Source organism: Motacilla alba, chromosome 1A (genome assembly GCF_015832195.1).
Source record: "Motacilla alba alba isolate MOTALB_02 chromosome 1A, Motacilla_alba_V1.0_pri, whole genome shotgun sequence".
Classification (NCBI taxonomy): Eukaryota; Metazoa; Chordata; class Aves; order Passeriformes; family Motacillidae; genus Motacilla; species Motacilla alba.
The window spans coordinates 39551625-39566012 of NC_052031.1; the positions used below are offsets into that span (position 1 = coordinate 39551625).

The window sequence follows — 14388 nt, forward strand, 5'->3', positions numbered from 1 at the left end:
TAGTATTTTTTTTCAGCATAGTACTTTCTGCATGGTTCAGACTACAGTCTGACCACAGCTAGGTAATTACTCCTTTTGTCTTCAAAACAACTTAGATAATTGTTGTTTGTTTTGCATATTAGAATTCAGATCATGAACAGTGCATTTTCCTCTGTTGTCTTTCTTTCCATCAAGAGAGTCTGGGTTTGTTTTTTTTCTTTCTTGCATTTATGGTTATGTTAGAATCTGACTTAAAAACATAATTTTAACTGGATGCAAGAACATTAGTAAATTATCCTCTTAAATCTGGTATGACCGATCATTCAGTATATAACTCAGTAAGTAGTTAGGGAAGCCAATACTGGTTTTGTTACTCTGATCTTAATTTCAGTGCTAATTTTAAATCCTTGCTGTTGTAAAACTTCTTGCAGCTGCCTACAGAATCATTGTTTTATCGAGCTGTTCTTCAGGTTATTGTAGAAGAAATTTATGGTGTCACCAGAAGGTAGGAAGCTCTGAATTCACAGAATACCAACCACAGATCTGATTCTCTTCCAATTCTGTGTTGTAGAGAAAGTATATTTTGGAAAGCAGAAGGACATAGGAATCAGTCTCTTCAGGTTATATATACACATTGGTATTAAAATGCAAGATATATTTGCTCATCATCAATCCACATCACAAATTTATTGCCCTTCCTTTACCTGTAGCTGAAATAGACCCTCTTTGGGGTCTTTGGGTACCGGGTACATGGGTAAAGCACATCTCCACCTGAGAGTGCTCAGCAAATGCACTGAAAAGTCAATGCAGTCCTGGGCTACCCTGTCACAGAGGTCCTGGCAGCTTTGATACTGCAGATGGAAAAAGGCATTTCTGTTTGTCCTGAGAAAAACTGCTGACAGCTTGATGGCCATCATGTCTCTTAAGAGCTACTCATTGCCTGTGCCTACACTGGCAAATGCTGCTTCCTTGTAGGAGTGGGATTTGGAGAGCAGCTGCTGAGGACCTGACATCTACATTATACTCTTCTGTGGTTGCAGTTGGATTAGATTTTATCTTATTCTGTGGGATGTATGCCTGTTAGCACTTGGAGCATATCCAGAAGCACACCTTCCAGTTTAATTTAGTTTGAAAATAACCCATTTTTTGAGTTCTGATACTATTTCACGGTGTGAGCCAAGGCATGAGAGGTGGGAAAAACCAAAAAAAAATTCACTTCAGAAGTATACTCCTGATCTAAAATAAGTGATAATGCAAATCCCCTTAAAACTTTTGCTGGGTGTAGAGTCAGACAGCTTACCCTTCAGAAGGTCAAATTCTTGAAAGAATAAATGCTTCTTTATTTTAAAAAAACATAAAATATCACACAGAAAGTCCTGGCTGCTAAATTGCAAAGAAAAGAAAAACTGTGAAGTACATTTTTCAATTTTTGAAGGAAGTATAATTTGGAGGAAGTAATTAAGATTATGTGTCTGTAATGAACACAATGGCTACCTTGGAAAGACCTGTCTCACCCCCCCCCCCCTTTTTCTTTTTCTGAGCAAGATGTTAAATGCCCATCTTCCTAGGAATGACATAACAGCAGAATCATTAACTGATTCTCAGTCTGCATCAGCCTAAATGTTTAGGTGCATTTGAATATTAAATATGACAGCAGAAATTATTCTCAATGAGTGAGGGTCCTTGACAGCTAAACAGCATTAGAACTGCCACTGAGTAAAATCTTTGGAAATCTTTCCGTTGACTTCAGGTGTTTGTTGTGGGTTTTAGGTAAGGAGATAGGTTTTACTAAGAATAAAGAGGGAGAAAAGATACTAAGATACTTCTATTCAGTTTTTCGCTGAGAGGGTGTGGGGAGAGTGTATTTCCTGTTAAGCAATTCAGTAGCTGAAAATTCTGTACCTGAATATTTAACTCCTACTCTAGAAGAGAAATAATGTTAGGCTCAGTAAAGAAAGTGAATTCAGACTTAAAAAAAACTTTGTGTATTGTTTCTCCAAGATATTTTAAGCACAGAGAAGAGAGCAAATATGAGTGGTCTGCTAGGATTCATTCTTCCTATATGTTTTTTTTTAATTTTTGTGCATTATTTTAGCATATTTTTTGAAACAACACAAAGTTTTGTCTGGCTTGAAATGCAAGCTATTGAGTTGTGAACAGGACAGAATTCTGGCATCATTTAGTGCAATAAAAATTGAAAGGATAAGAGCACCAGGTAACAAGCAAAAGTGACATTTTTTCAGTCCAGTGGTTGCTGTTAAATAAATTACAGCAGCATCATGGTAGATTATGGAAGTAATATAGAAGTATAGAAGGAAATGTCTGTCATTGGAAATAATAATTTTGTCACTCTTATAAGGAAATAAAAAATGTTAGTGAAGAAATTAAAAAGAAACTTCATTTCTCTCAGAATTGTAGGTAAAATAATAACTGTATTATAACCATAATACAATTACACAGTTGCTGTGTCTAGAAGTTACTTCAAGTATTAGCTAGATTGTTTTAAGTGGAAGGGGGGAAAAGGAAAGTTGTTACTAACTTGGCAGTAGTAGCCATCCAACTGATTTATTTCTCCTGTTAAAAATACCTGAACTTTGTTGTTGTTTGTATAAAAGCCTACACCTCAGTACTGTATTTGCAGTGATCGACATGTTGGAAAAACCTTCTCCAAATCATCCTCCTTCGTAGATTATGTCAGACGGTCTCTCAGAAAGCTGGAACTGGATGATTCAAAGGTGAGTCACTAATTAGTGACTATATGAAGTTGTTATATCCATATAATTTCTTAAGTCATCACCACAATGCAATGTCTGAGCTATTGAGTTGATTTATGTCATATATTGCTGTATGAACATTATATTTGAAGACTATACCTTTAAATTAGTAAATGTTGAGGAGATAAATGAAGATTTTAAATCACTTTGTTGGAGAAAAAGAAGTAAATATAGAGATTTAAAATAATTTTGAGATTTTATTTATGTTCTTGAGTATTTTGTCTTATTCTTAGTCCTACAACTGCTCAGTTGGTCAACAGATGGCAACATAGCATTAGGCATGGAATATGACTGAATATCACAACCATGTTGTGAGAACAAGTTGTGCAAAGGAGACACTAGAGATTACTAGACAGATTGTTAACAAATTAAGTACAATCAAAGGAAAAGTGGGAGTGGCAAGCATGTAAAATATTTAAGGTAAATGTTGTTACAGTCTTTGGTAATGTTTAAAACCTGTAGTCAAAATGTCAAATCACTTAAAATTTGCCAGGCACATCAAAGCATGAGCTAGGAGAAAAAGGCAAAACCAAATAAGCAAGTAGATTCAAATGACTTTGGAATCATTCTGACAGCATTAAGAAAAGGACTTATGCCTGAAATGTGCTGTATTTTAAAAGGCTTATATTTAATTCTGTAGTTAGCAAATCACATCTAGAGAATGTAATTACCTGTTTGTTTTTCTGTATGAATAGGTACAAGACGCCCTCACCCCAGCTAGAAATAAAATTATGTCTTTCTTCATATGTGTACAGTCACCCAAAAGCAGTGGACTGTTTGTATAATAATCAGTTCACAAGATCATTGATTGAACTCTGCTAGTGCAGATTTGTTCACTGTTTTCTTTAAAATCAGTAAGCATAGAAAAAGTTTATGTCAAACTTTTGCTAAGAAGGGTCTGGACAAATGCAAATTGCCCTGAGACAAAGATGTCTGTCAACACTACTTCAAGCTGCACATTTATGTGGTTGCTAAAGACCTGATTCGAATAAATGCTTACTTTTGCTCATGTTTCTCCTCATTTTATGTGCAGCTGGCTGCATACTGAAGACTGGATTTTATGCTGATGTAAACAATATTATTTTTTATTTCTCAGCTATATTGAAATCTGCAGCAGCACAAAACCAGTGCTATTTTGATACTACTGAGAGGAAAGTTGTTACTGCTCCCTTAACAGTGGTTTAGACCCTGCAGTTTTCATGGTGGAGTCAGCGCTGTATCTACACAATATTGGAGAATGTTAAATGCCTCTCTTCAGAAAAAAAAATACTTACGTAGCTAGAAATGTGATGAAGCCTAGACATTTGCTCTGAAAGACAACAAACTCAAAGAGAAATTTGTGTGGAATTTGGGGTTTTAGCTCTATTTAAAAATGAACAAAAGAGCAGCTGTACTGCATGGACCAAATGTGTACTTTGTCTCTGGCAGTGGACAAAAAGCAATGCACTGGGAAGAATATAAGGTGGGAGCAAGCATATATGAAGCACACTTCCTAAATAATCAAAAATGTCCTTGTCATTCACCAAAAGAAAAGGGAGACAATAATTTTCTTAATGCATAAATATATTTAGATTATATTAAAAAAGCAGCTAAAACTTAGTGACATTGTGTAATACAACCAGAGAATTATGAGAAAAAATTGTTTCCACATGGGTCTCTATTTCACATGTGCAAAGACATTTTCTAAAATACGGAAGTCAAGAAACTGAGTCTGCAGTCTTTTACTAGGCTTATCAGAATATTAAAAAGAATTTCATCTCTGTATGATAATAAAAGTACTGGAAAGGAAAATAGAGGAGTAGAGGCACTGTTTCTAGGAGTCCCTGCCAGGGTTTGGTAGCTTGTCATGTGTGGTAAAATCTTGCATGGTTTTTATCATTGAAACTGAATCTGTACTGTGGGATGTAAACACTCTTCCAAACTTAATGGTTCATGATAAGCCTCACAGCTGCTTCCTTTATACACACCAATACCTCTATTTCTGATCAAAATGTAGCCCTGGGGCAATCCAGTCATTTTCCTGTTTGGACAATTGTGGAGTCAGGATAAAGAGTGCAAGTATACAGAACACCTAATCTGCCTTGATACTCATTTTTGTGTGTGCCTTTTGCTAAATATTACACTGATGAAGACTCACCAGGTATAATTATCCAAATACTAAGGGTTTTTTGGCTGTTGATTTTAAGTGAAGGTAAGTTCTTGAATCCTGCTAATAATTCATGTGAAGAAACCCCTCCGTGTCTTTCCTTTGTGAAACAGATATGAAGTTTTTGCTTATGTGAAGCAAGAATTAGACTTTGAAAAGAGTCTCAGTCAGAAATGAGTTAGTGAGACAATATAGTAAAACAGTTTCTCTACAAAAAAAAAAAAGGCATTTATCAATAACCTAGCGCCATTCATTGTTAAGAATTACTGTTCAAGGACTGAAGTTTCCTATTAAGTGAGCCAAAATAATTTTCTCCATTCGTGATGTTTCTTTTTCGTGTGGGAGAGCTTGTCAATTAAACACCTAGATGCAAATGAAATCCTTTTTTCTGCCTTGGTACAGGACCATTCCCTTCACACATCTCTTCACCTCAGTAGTAAAAATGAGGTATAAACCATGACTACTCAATTTCTGACAAAACATTCTCATTCTGTGAGAGCAGGGAAAGGTCTTTTAGTGTGAGCATGCTGCTTCACAGGTATGGTTATATTGCTTATAGCTTCAGAATTAATGGAATTGCTCTCTGGGCCATGGATCATAAAATCATAGAAGGGATGGTAATGATCATCTAGTTCCACCCCCCCTGCTGTGGGCAGAGACACCTTTCACTAGGCCAGGTTGCTGAAAGCCCTATCCAGCCTGGCTTTGAACATTGCCAGGGATGGGGCATCCACAGCTTCTCTGCACAACCTGTGCCATGTCTCACCACCCCCACAGTGAAGAATTTCTTCCTTATGTAATCTAAACCTATCCTCATTCATTTTAGAGGCATATCCCCTTGTCCTGTCACTACATGCCTTTGTGAAAAGTCCCTCTCCACCTCTCATGTAGGTCCCCTTTAGGTCCTGGAAGGTGCTTTAAGGTCTCCTTGGAGCCTTCATTTCTCCAGGCTGCACAGCCCCAACACGCTTAGCCTGCTGGCCACAACTCTTTTAGTGTGCCATTCAGTGAATTCCTTATCCACTGAGTGGTCTCCAGTTTAGAGATGAGGATGTCCTGTGGGATAATGTGAAATGTTTTGCAGAAATCCAGGTAATGATGTCCGTTGCTCTTTCCTTATAGAGCATGCTGTAACCCTTTCATAGAAGGCCACCGCATTTGAAGGCACAATTTGCTATTAATGACCATGTTGGCTGTCACCAATCACCTCTTTATTTTCTATGTGTCTTAGCATAGTTTTCAGGAGGATTTGATGCATGATCTTAGGCATCGAGGTGAGACTAACTGACCTGTAGTTCCCCAGGCCTTCAGTTTTTTTCCTTTTTGGAAATTAGTTATGGATTGTGTTCCCTTTTTTCCATGGGAACTTTACTAGGCTGACATGACTTCTCAAATATAGTGGATAGTGTCTTAGCAACTTCATCTGCCAGTTCCTTCAGGACCTATGGATGTATCTCATCAGGTCCTATGGACTTGTGTATCTTCAGGCTCCTAAGATATTCTTGAGCCTGATCTTCTCCTACAGTGAGCAGTTCTTTGTTTAGTCAGTCCCTGCCTTTGTCTTCTGCAGCTCAGGTGGTGTGGCTGAAACAGTTGCTGGTGAAGACTCAGTCAAAACAAGTTGTTTTATCTCAGCATTCTCTAGAAGCTGTGTAACCAGTCTCCTGTTCTGGAGAGTGTGCTCATGTACCTATAGAAGCTTTTCTTGTTGCTCTTGATGTCAGTCAGGTTTAATTCTATGAGAGCTTTATCTTTCCTGACCTGATCCCTTTGTACTTGGTATCTGTGCCCCTCCCCAGCTACCTGTTCTTGCTTCCACTCTTGATAGCCTTCCCTTTTGTTGTTTAGTTTGGCATGAAGATCATTGTTCCTCCCTGCTGACTTCATGGTATTTTTGCCTGACTTCCTCTTTAAGCTTGGAGTATTAACCAGCCTTCATAGGCCTCTTTTCCCTCCAGGGCTTTTTGCCATGGTACTCTGTCAAGCTGATCTCAGAAGTCTGGTCTCCTGAAGTCCAGGATAATGAATTTACTGTGTGCTCTTCTCGCTGTCCCAAGGACCTTGAATTCCACCATTTCATGGTCACTGCAGTCAGGGGTTCCCCTTGAGCTTCACATTCCCCACCAGGCATTCCTCATTGATGAGAATTGAGAGCATTGGCTCCCCTATCTCATGGGAAGGAAGTACTCATCAATGCATTCCAGGAACCTCCTGGGTTGCTTATGCCCTGATGTGTTGTCTCTCCAGCAGATACTGGTGTGGTTGAAGTGCCCCATGAGGACAAAGGCTTGTGAAAGTGAGGCTGCTCCTTTGTGCTTGTAGAGGGCCATATCCAGAGATGCCTGCACAGGGCTACAGTAATTGGTCTGGATACATACCAAAGCAGTATTTTGGTTCTGATTGTTTTCTTTGTCTTAGTTCATTCTGTTTCTGTAGACTCTGTATTGTACAGACAGAGCATTAAGGGTCACATAGATTTTGGAGAAGTTCTTTCTATCGCAAGATTTCCTTTTCCTTTTGTTCACTGTTTTACCTAATTAATGTGAATGGGGAACTCTCTTTTGGGAGAATGGAGTATTCATCCCTGTCCTCTCTCCTAGAGTAGCTGGCCCCTCTGATACTTGTTAGCCTTTTTGCTTTCAAGCAGCGAGAGCAGTTCCTTCCTCTTCAGCTCAGAACATGTTTCAGCTGTTTGTAGCTGCTTTGCAAATGCATTTATAATGAAGCCTCTTTATTAACAGATCTGATTGCTGCTTAAGACAATAAGTGCTACAAATAGCATTGCCAAGGCAAAAAGTCCTCATATAAGTATGTTTGTATTTCTAGAGTTTTTAAGAAAGAAAACTCAAAACTCTTCAGGTTTCCTGGTGTCCTGTTCTTACTGGGGTAGATTAGCAAAAGATCTTTCATAGGGGCTAGCTTAAGGTGATTAAATGGAGAAAGTGCTTACAAAGCTAAGGCCTGGATATGTGTCTGACAGCCTTTGGGATCTATTGACTTGGTGCTTTTGCAAATTCCAGACTATTTAATTTTGAGTGTTAAAGCTGGTAGACAATACTGAAATCAGAATTTATAAGGGGTTTTTTTTGTCACTAATTGCTTATTTTTTATCAGACAAGTTTGGGGTTTTTTTACACTTGATAAGTGGAGATGGATTACTCTTAGTTTACTATAGACTGTCCTTGACTTGTAAATTCTCCTCGGCAGTGAGTGTCATGAAATGCAGTTTGCAAATGAAGAGTGATAACATGAAGCTTATTGTGTGACTTAATTTTCTCTTTCTTTAAAAAGTGTTGGAAAGCCACTCACTTAAGACTGGGAAACTGTCAGTAGTGGAATTGTGTAATACATTAAGACATGAACTAACCTGAATATATGCAGCTGTACTGGGAACTAACAAGAATTTTTGGAAGAAATGGGGAAGAGAGGGACTTTTAGCCTGAGATTTCTTACTATCTTAATGTCTACCCCACAGCCAGTATCAGTGTAGATATCTTGAAATGACAGTGAATATCTGAAACTGGTTGGTCTTTGCTAAGAATATTTTTAATTTGGTATGTTTTATTGTGTTCAGCCATCGGGCAAGCACGGAGCCAAAGCCAAAACAATGCCCTCCACTTTCCCCTGAATCCTGAAACAGCAATTAACTGAGACAGTCAAAGCAGTCAAAAAATGAAGGTACTACATGGATTTACACACTTAATGCATTTTACAGTTGTTGAAGAGTTGACTTTCTTCACTGTTTTCTTGGACAGAAGGAATTTCATCTCACAGACTTCCTGTTTCCTTTGTTAGTTAGGGAAGTACTAAATGACAGCTCAGGTAACACTTGCATAGCACTCTATAAAGTGTAAGCACATAATGCTGTTTTTAAGCATAACTGTTTTTCACATAGACAAAATACTATCCCAGTTATGGTACTGTAGCATTTTACTCCAACAAGGAGTCCTAAGAGATGTGAATTGTATCTCAATTAGGTATAATTATAAATAATATAGATTCCATTCATTTGAAATGCATTTTAAACAAAGTTCTAAATAAACTTAAGTCTTTCAGTAATGTCATTATCCGTTTTACATTATTTTACAGTATATAATATTACATTATTTTTAACTACCTTAGTCATGGAAAAGTTGAAAAATTTCCTGTTAGGTATGTTTTCGCAAATGTTTTGAACTGATCTAAGACACTGCTCTGCTAGAAGGATTGCCTTACAGTTTTCTTGTACTCTCGTTAGTGTTCCTGATAGTGCTGGTACAAGTAGAGAGAGGAAACGTGGAATTGTGCAGTCAGTGCAGGAAGAAGCAGTCCCTTTGAGGTAGCAAAGAGGAATTGCATCTAACAGACTGTGGAATAGCATCCTTAGGCTGTCTTCTCTCTGGAGGACACGTGCAGCATTGGGCAGTAAAAGAGACTTTGATTCAGTGAAAATACTCTTAGTCTAGGAAAGGATACAGCTCTGAAAAAATCCTCTCTGAAGAAACGTGAAGTGTGGTATCAGTAATTGCCCCACACCTTGTGCCTGAATATTTTCTTTTCAGCCTATGCTCTCTCAGCATGCCTGTGGGACTGCAGTCCAAGCTGGGTGTGCTCAGGTGCGTGGTATCTCACCTGCTCTCAGAGCTCTGTGACACTCTCGCTGTGTTCACAACAGATCAGTCAGCCCTATGGCTCACATTTAGTGCCATCTTCACCATATGGTATTTATGGTATATATGATATACCTATATGGTATTGTTATAACTAGGTCACGGGAGACCGTGTGAGGTCCTCTTGCTTGTTCCGGCTGTTTGAGTGACCACATCAATCCACAAGAAAATCAGCTCAAAATAAAGCTTGCACCACCATCACAGTGCAAAGAGATGAGGTCCATTTGTTGACAACCTGATAAAGACCAGGAGACATTGTAGCTGTATCAGCGAGGAAATACTGGCCAAAATTAAATGGAGGTCACTTAAGTGTCAGTAACATAAGCTAGATCTTTGAATGCAGACTCATTATTAAGATAAATTTATGTATTTGAGTTTTTTCATGTTCATGGTATCAATATCAAAATGTAAGCAAAAAGTTCAGTGCATATATATAAAGAATTTTTTTTTTTGGATACACAAGTGAGTGACAACACAGAGAACAGTTGCTTCAGTGGCTGAATGGGCTTGCTTTGCATGTGGAAGTACAATTATTCTTCAAAAATGCCAAGAGTAAACTACTACTACTACTTCACCTTGGAAGGAGAGCTAAAGTTTGTGTTAGGTACTGAAGGCAGGTGTAAAGCTGTTGCAGTTTCAGACAAAGCCAGTGTTATCTGGACTTTAGTTGTTTTCAATAAATTGGCCACATGGCTGAGTACCAGTAACCCTTTTCATGCCCTTCTCTACCAATGCTTTTCAATGGACACTTTGTCTCTTTTCCAGCTGAGCTATTGCATAGAATTGGTTTGCTCACCAAACTCTTATCTGAGGCACAGTTTGGAATAGTACCTAGTCTATCCATGACAGCAGGATGTGTTCAGTCAGAATGTGTGATAGGCAGGGAAGGAATGGAAAAGCACAATCTTGAGTATGGCAGTGTGTAAGAGACATTTTTGACCCACTTTTTATTTGCCAAACATTTCACAGCTGTTTTCTTTTAATTTGAATGCTTCATCTTGAAAAATGGAGAACATAAAGGAAGCAAAAGCAGAAAGGTTTCAAGAAAAAAAAAATATAGATCTTTGTATTTTAATTCCAAATAGCCTGTAATTTCAAAAATCCATTATACTAAAACCCTATTAATACTCAGTTGAAATGAAAAGCTTATAGGACAGAGGTTAAATAAACTATTTTGTTTATTTCATGACCAGTATATTTTAGTTGGTTTGACTGTTTAGAGGGGAAGAGAAAAACAAAAAGAACTCTAAAATATTTGCACAGCTTCACAGGAAATAAAATAGCAGTAAGACCAAAAAATTCTTGTTAGTCCTCATTAGTACTGCTGGATAAGCTACTCAACTTTGCCTTTGCAGTTGGGAAAATGTACTTTCTATATTAAAAAAATATGATTGAAATAGTACAAAAGTTTTTTCTGATCTCTTGTTTTAAAGCAGAGTTAGAATTATGCCTCATTCCTGAAAATAGTATTTGTCAGATCTTCTAAAAGCTTCCTGTGATGGAGACTGACAACCTTGCCAGTCCTTAATTAACCTCAAAGAGAAAATGTTTCTTCAAGTGTTTGGCTGACTGGTTTGTTTTCGGGGTTTTTTTTTGCTGCAATTCAAGCCCATTAGTTCTGGCCCTATCCACTACAGACGTAGTGAACAAACTGTTCCCTACTTCTTGGTGATAGCCTTGTAAAAACTGTTATTATTCCCCACTCTCAATTTTGTCTCATTTGGCCTGATCAGTTCCAGTTCTCTGAGTCTTTCTCCATAGGTCATGTTTTCTAGATCTCTGATCTATTTTCCCTCTCAGGGCTTTTGCAGACAGTTCATTTCTTTCTTTGAAATCTGATACCCAAAAATGGATGCAGTATTCCAGCTAGAGCTTTTCCACTGCCAGAGTTGAAGGATTACTTCCTGCACTTTGCAGGCTGCTCTCCCATACATGTCACAGAATGGTGATTGGTTTTGGTTTTTTTTGCAGAAGCACAACTGTGACTCTCACTCAGCTCATGATCGGCTCTATCTTCCAGACTGTGACTTGGTGCTCCCCATCCTGAACAGCTGATTATTTCTGCCTGAACCTAGTCCCTTCTGCTTTTCTGCACAGCATTTCAAACTTCTTCTTAAGCAATGCTCCAGTTTCTGAAGGTTATTTTAAGTTCTTGCAATGCCATCCTGTTGCACATTTGCAGACTTAGCTAATGTGGTTTCTGTTCTGTTGTCCGAATTCTTAATGAAAATACTGCATTCCTTAATGGACCTCCACTCAGGAGGTCGTTCAGTTGTTCAAAGACCCATTAAGAACCACTCTCTGGTTATGGTCATTCAAACACTTTTGCTGACTTTTTTGTACTTTATACTGAAGGTTGTTTCCTAAATTTGCTTATAAAATTATTATGGGAATTGTTACCAAAAATCTTTTTGAAATCAAAATATATGAGAACCAGTTGTTTCTGTCTGTCATGAATCCTTTTACTCTCCTTACAAGTGAAGCAGACTGACTTGGGATTTATTCTTGATTAATTTGTGTTATTACTCATTTGCTCATTTTTCAGTGGTTTTAAATTCTTTATTTGTTGCATTTTTTTTTAGTGCATTGGATCTGAACTGTCTGCTCTGTAATAAAAGACATATATCTGCTATCTGTCTGACATGTTCTCTTTGACAGCTTTTCAGTGACAATGAGTAATAGTTCTGAGGTCCCTTCTTGGCTGTCCCAGATAAAGTTTATAATACTCACCTGATTTGAAAACTTACATATTTTTAAAATGTTTCCTGGTTTGTTTCCCTATTTTAGACAGAGATTTTACTTCTTTGCAACTGTAATAGCCACATGTTCTCAGATGATTCTTACACAATGTGCAAAAATTTATTAAGCACTTCAGCTTTCCTAGTCTTTTGTCATAGAGTCATAGAATCATTTAGGCTGAAAAAGACTTTTAAGAGCAGCAATTCCAACTGTTAACTCAGCACTGTAAGTCTACCACTAAGCCATGTCCCTCAGTGCCACATCTGCATGTCTGTCAGAGCCGTTACTTTTCTGCTAAGTTTGGACTCCCTCATTCCATAGCCATGACAGAACAGCCATACTGCAAAACTCCCAGTACTGCAGAAGTGCATCAGGCTCTTCCAGCTCTGCTCTTCCCAGCAGCCTCCATCAGCAATAATGCTGCAATCCTACCTCCCACTTCTTTGGCCAGCTCAAGTGTGTTGTTCAGTGTCCAGGACTGTGGTCAGCAGAGCAGATACATCATGACTTTCAAAAGCCAGGAGATGTGGTCTGGCTGCCCTATGGAGAACAGGCTTTATGAAGAGCCCTCATGGCCACAGCTGCAGCAGCTGCTCTGCTGCACTGGCCAGCAAGGGCTGAAGAGGCTTGGTCAAGTTCCTGGACTGTCTGTGTATGAAATTCAGCCCCACATTGCAGCATTTACAGTCATAGCAGCGTGCTGGCCACTCTCCACTTCACTGTGTAATTCTCATTTAAGAATGACTGGAGTTTTCTGAATAATGGATATATCTCAGTATTTCATGTCAGTGGAAAATGCTCTGTGAAGAACAGTTACTCTAAATAAGAACTGAGAAACTACTACTGTAAAATTATTATAAATATTAGCAAAGTGCTAATTTCAGAAACGAAACACAGATTTCATTTTGTAGTGTGACAATATTTAATTCTAAAGTTCCCTTGAAAAAGTAACAACAATAACTCTGATATCTCTTTTTTTAATCCCTTGCAGCTCCCAGACAGCTGTATAATGGATTACTATGAAAAGTACAAGCACAGAATGAATGAGCTTGAAGCATTTAATATGGTAAAAGTTATAGGATTAATACTACTACCTTGCATAAATATATGCTAGTCTAGAACAAAGCCCAGTTAGGTTTCATGTGGAGGTGGACTGTCTTACGCTGTGGTATGCAATCTCAAAAAACAAAGCAGTTCCCCCTTCCATACTTTGGAGTATATCCCATTCCAGAACTATATTAGGTGTAAGTAAAGTAATAAAATGAGCACATGGTAGATTCTTTTTCAAGAGGGGCTATTGCACTGGAAAATGGAATGTCAGTCTCCTTTTAAATCTAGACTGGTCTCCATGCAGTTATTTAATAAAAAACCCTTTTTATTGAAATTCATTATTTCCCTCTTTAAAATTGTTCTGCTACATTTAATATCATTTTCTTGTTGGACAATGTCTGAAAAACAACTAAATAACATAGTTCTCTGACTTTATGGCATTCCATGTATTTTTGATCTTTAATATAATCTGTTTTGAAGATGTCCATCCCATAGGGAGAACTAGTAAGGTGACATTTATACAACAGAACCCCTAAAAAATGATTGACCTTCCTGGAATTGTTGTGAGGAAATGTAGCCATTTGGAAGTGTATTGCCTGTCTTTCCCAAAAGGATTATAGCATCTAATCTTTCTTTCAGTTGAAGGTTGTTCTGGCTCCTTGCATAGAAGTTTTGATACTTCTGGATCGTCTTTGCTACCTCAAGGAGCAGGTATTTTTGCATTCTCTTTTATGATACCTAAAGGCTACATCACTGAAAGGAGGCTATTTCACTCAATTTATTGCTGTGCAGATGAAAAGTCTCTGTTGTAGAATTATTATTCCTCATCATATTTGCAAAAGTATAAGCATTCATTCCATTTAGGATAAACATATGCCCAGCAGATGTTTTTATTTTCAACAAAGCAGCAACAGTAAAGTTTATGCTCTTTTAATTGTATGGTAATTACTAGTCAATAGATAGTAAAAAACAAATTAATCAAAGATGCCTCAAATCTCATTTTATACACCATAATGAGATATTTAATAATTTAAAATTTTTGGAAATGCTA

At 37.7% G+C, this 14388-nt stretch overlaps 1 protein-coding gene across 5 annotated transcripts in view; it reads left to right on the plus strand.

Annotated features, from left to right (window-relative positions):
- METTL25 (methyltransferase like 25) overlaps positions 1–14388 on the plus strand; it is a 48878-nt gene that overhangs the window by 31106 nt on the left and 3384 nt on the right. For 3 of the 5 annotated variants that reach the window (XM_038154289.1, XM_038154288.1, XM_038154287.1), the window contains 4 exons: positions 411–484; positions 2621–2714; positions 13279–13353; positions 13977–14048. In XM_038154289.1, coding sequence (XP_038010217.1) covers positions 411–484; positions 2621–2714; positions 13279–13353; positions 13977–14048 — 315 coding nt within the window. The remainder of the gene's footprint in view (positions 1–410; positions 485–2620; positions 2715–13278; positions 13354–13976; positions 14049–14388) is intronic. The other 2 variants (XM_038154291.1, XM_038154290.1) reach the window with 1 other exon arrangement.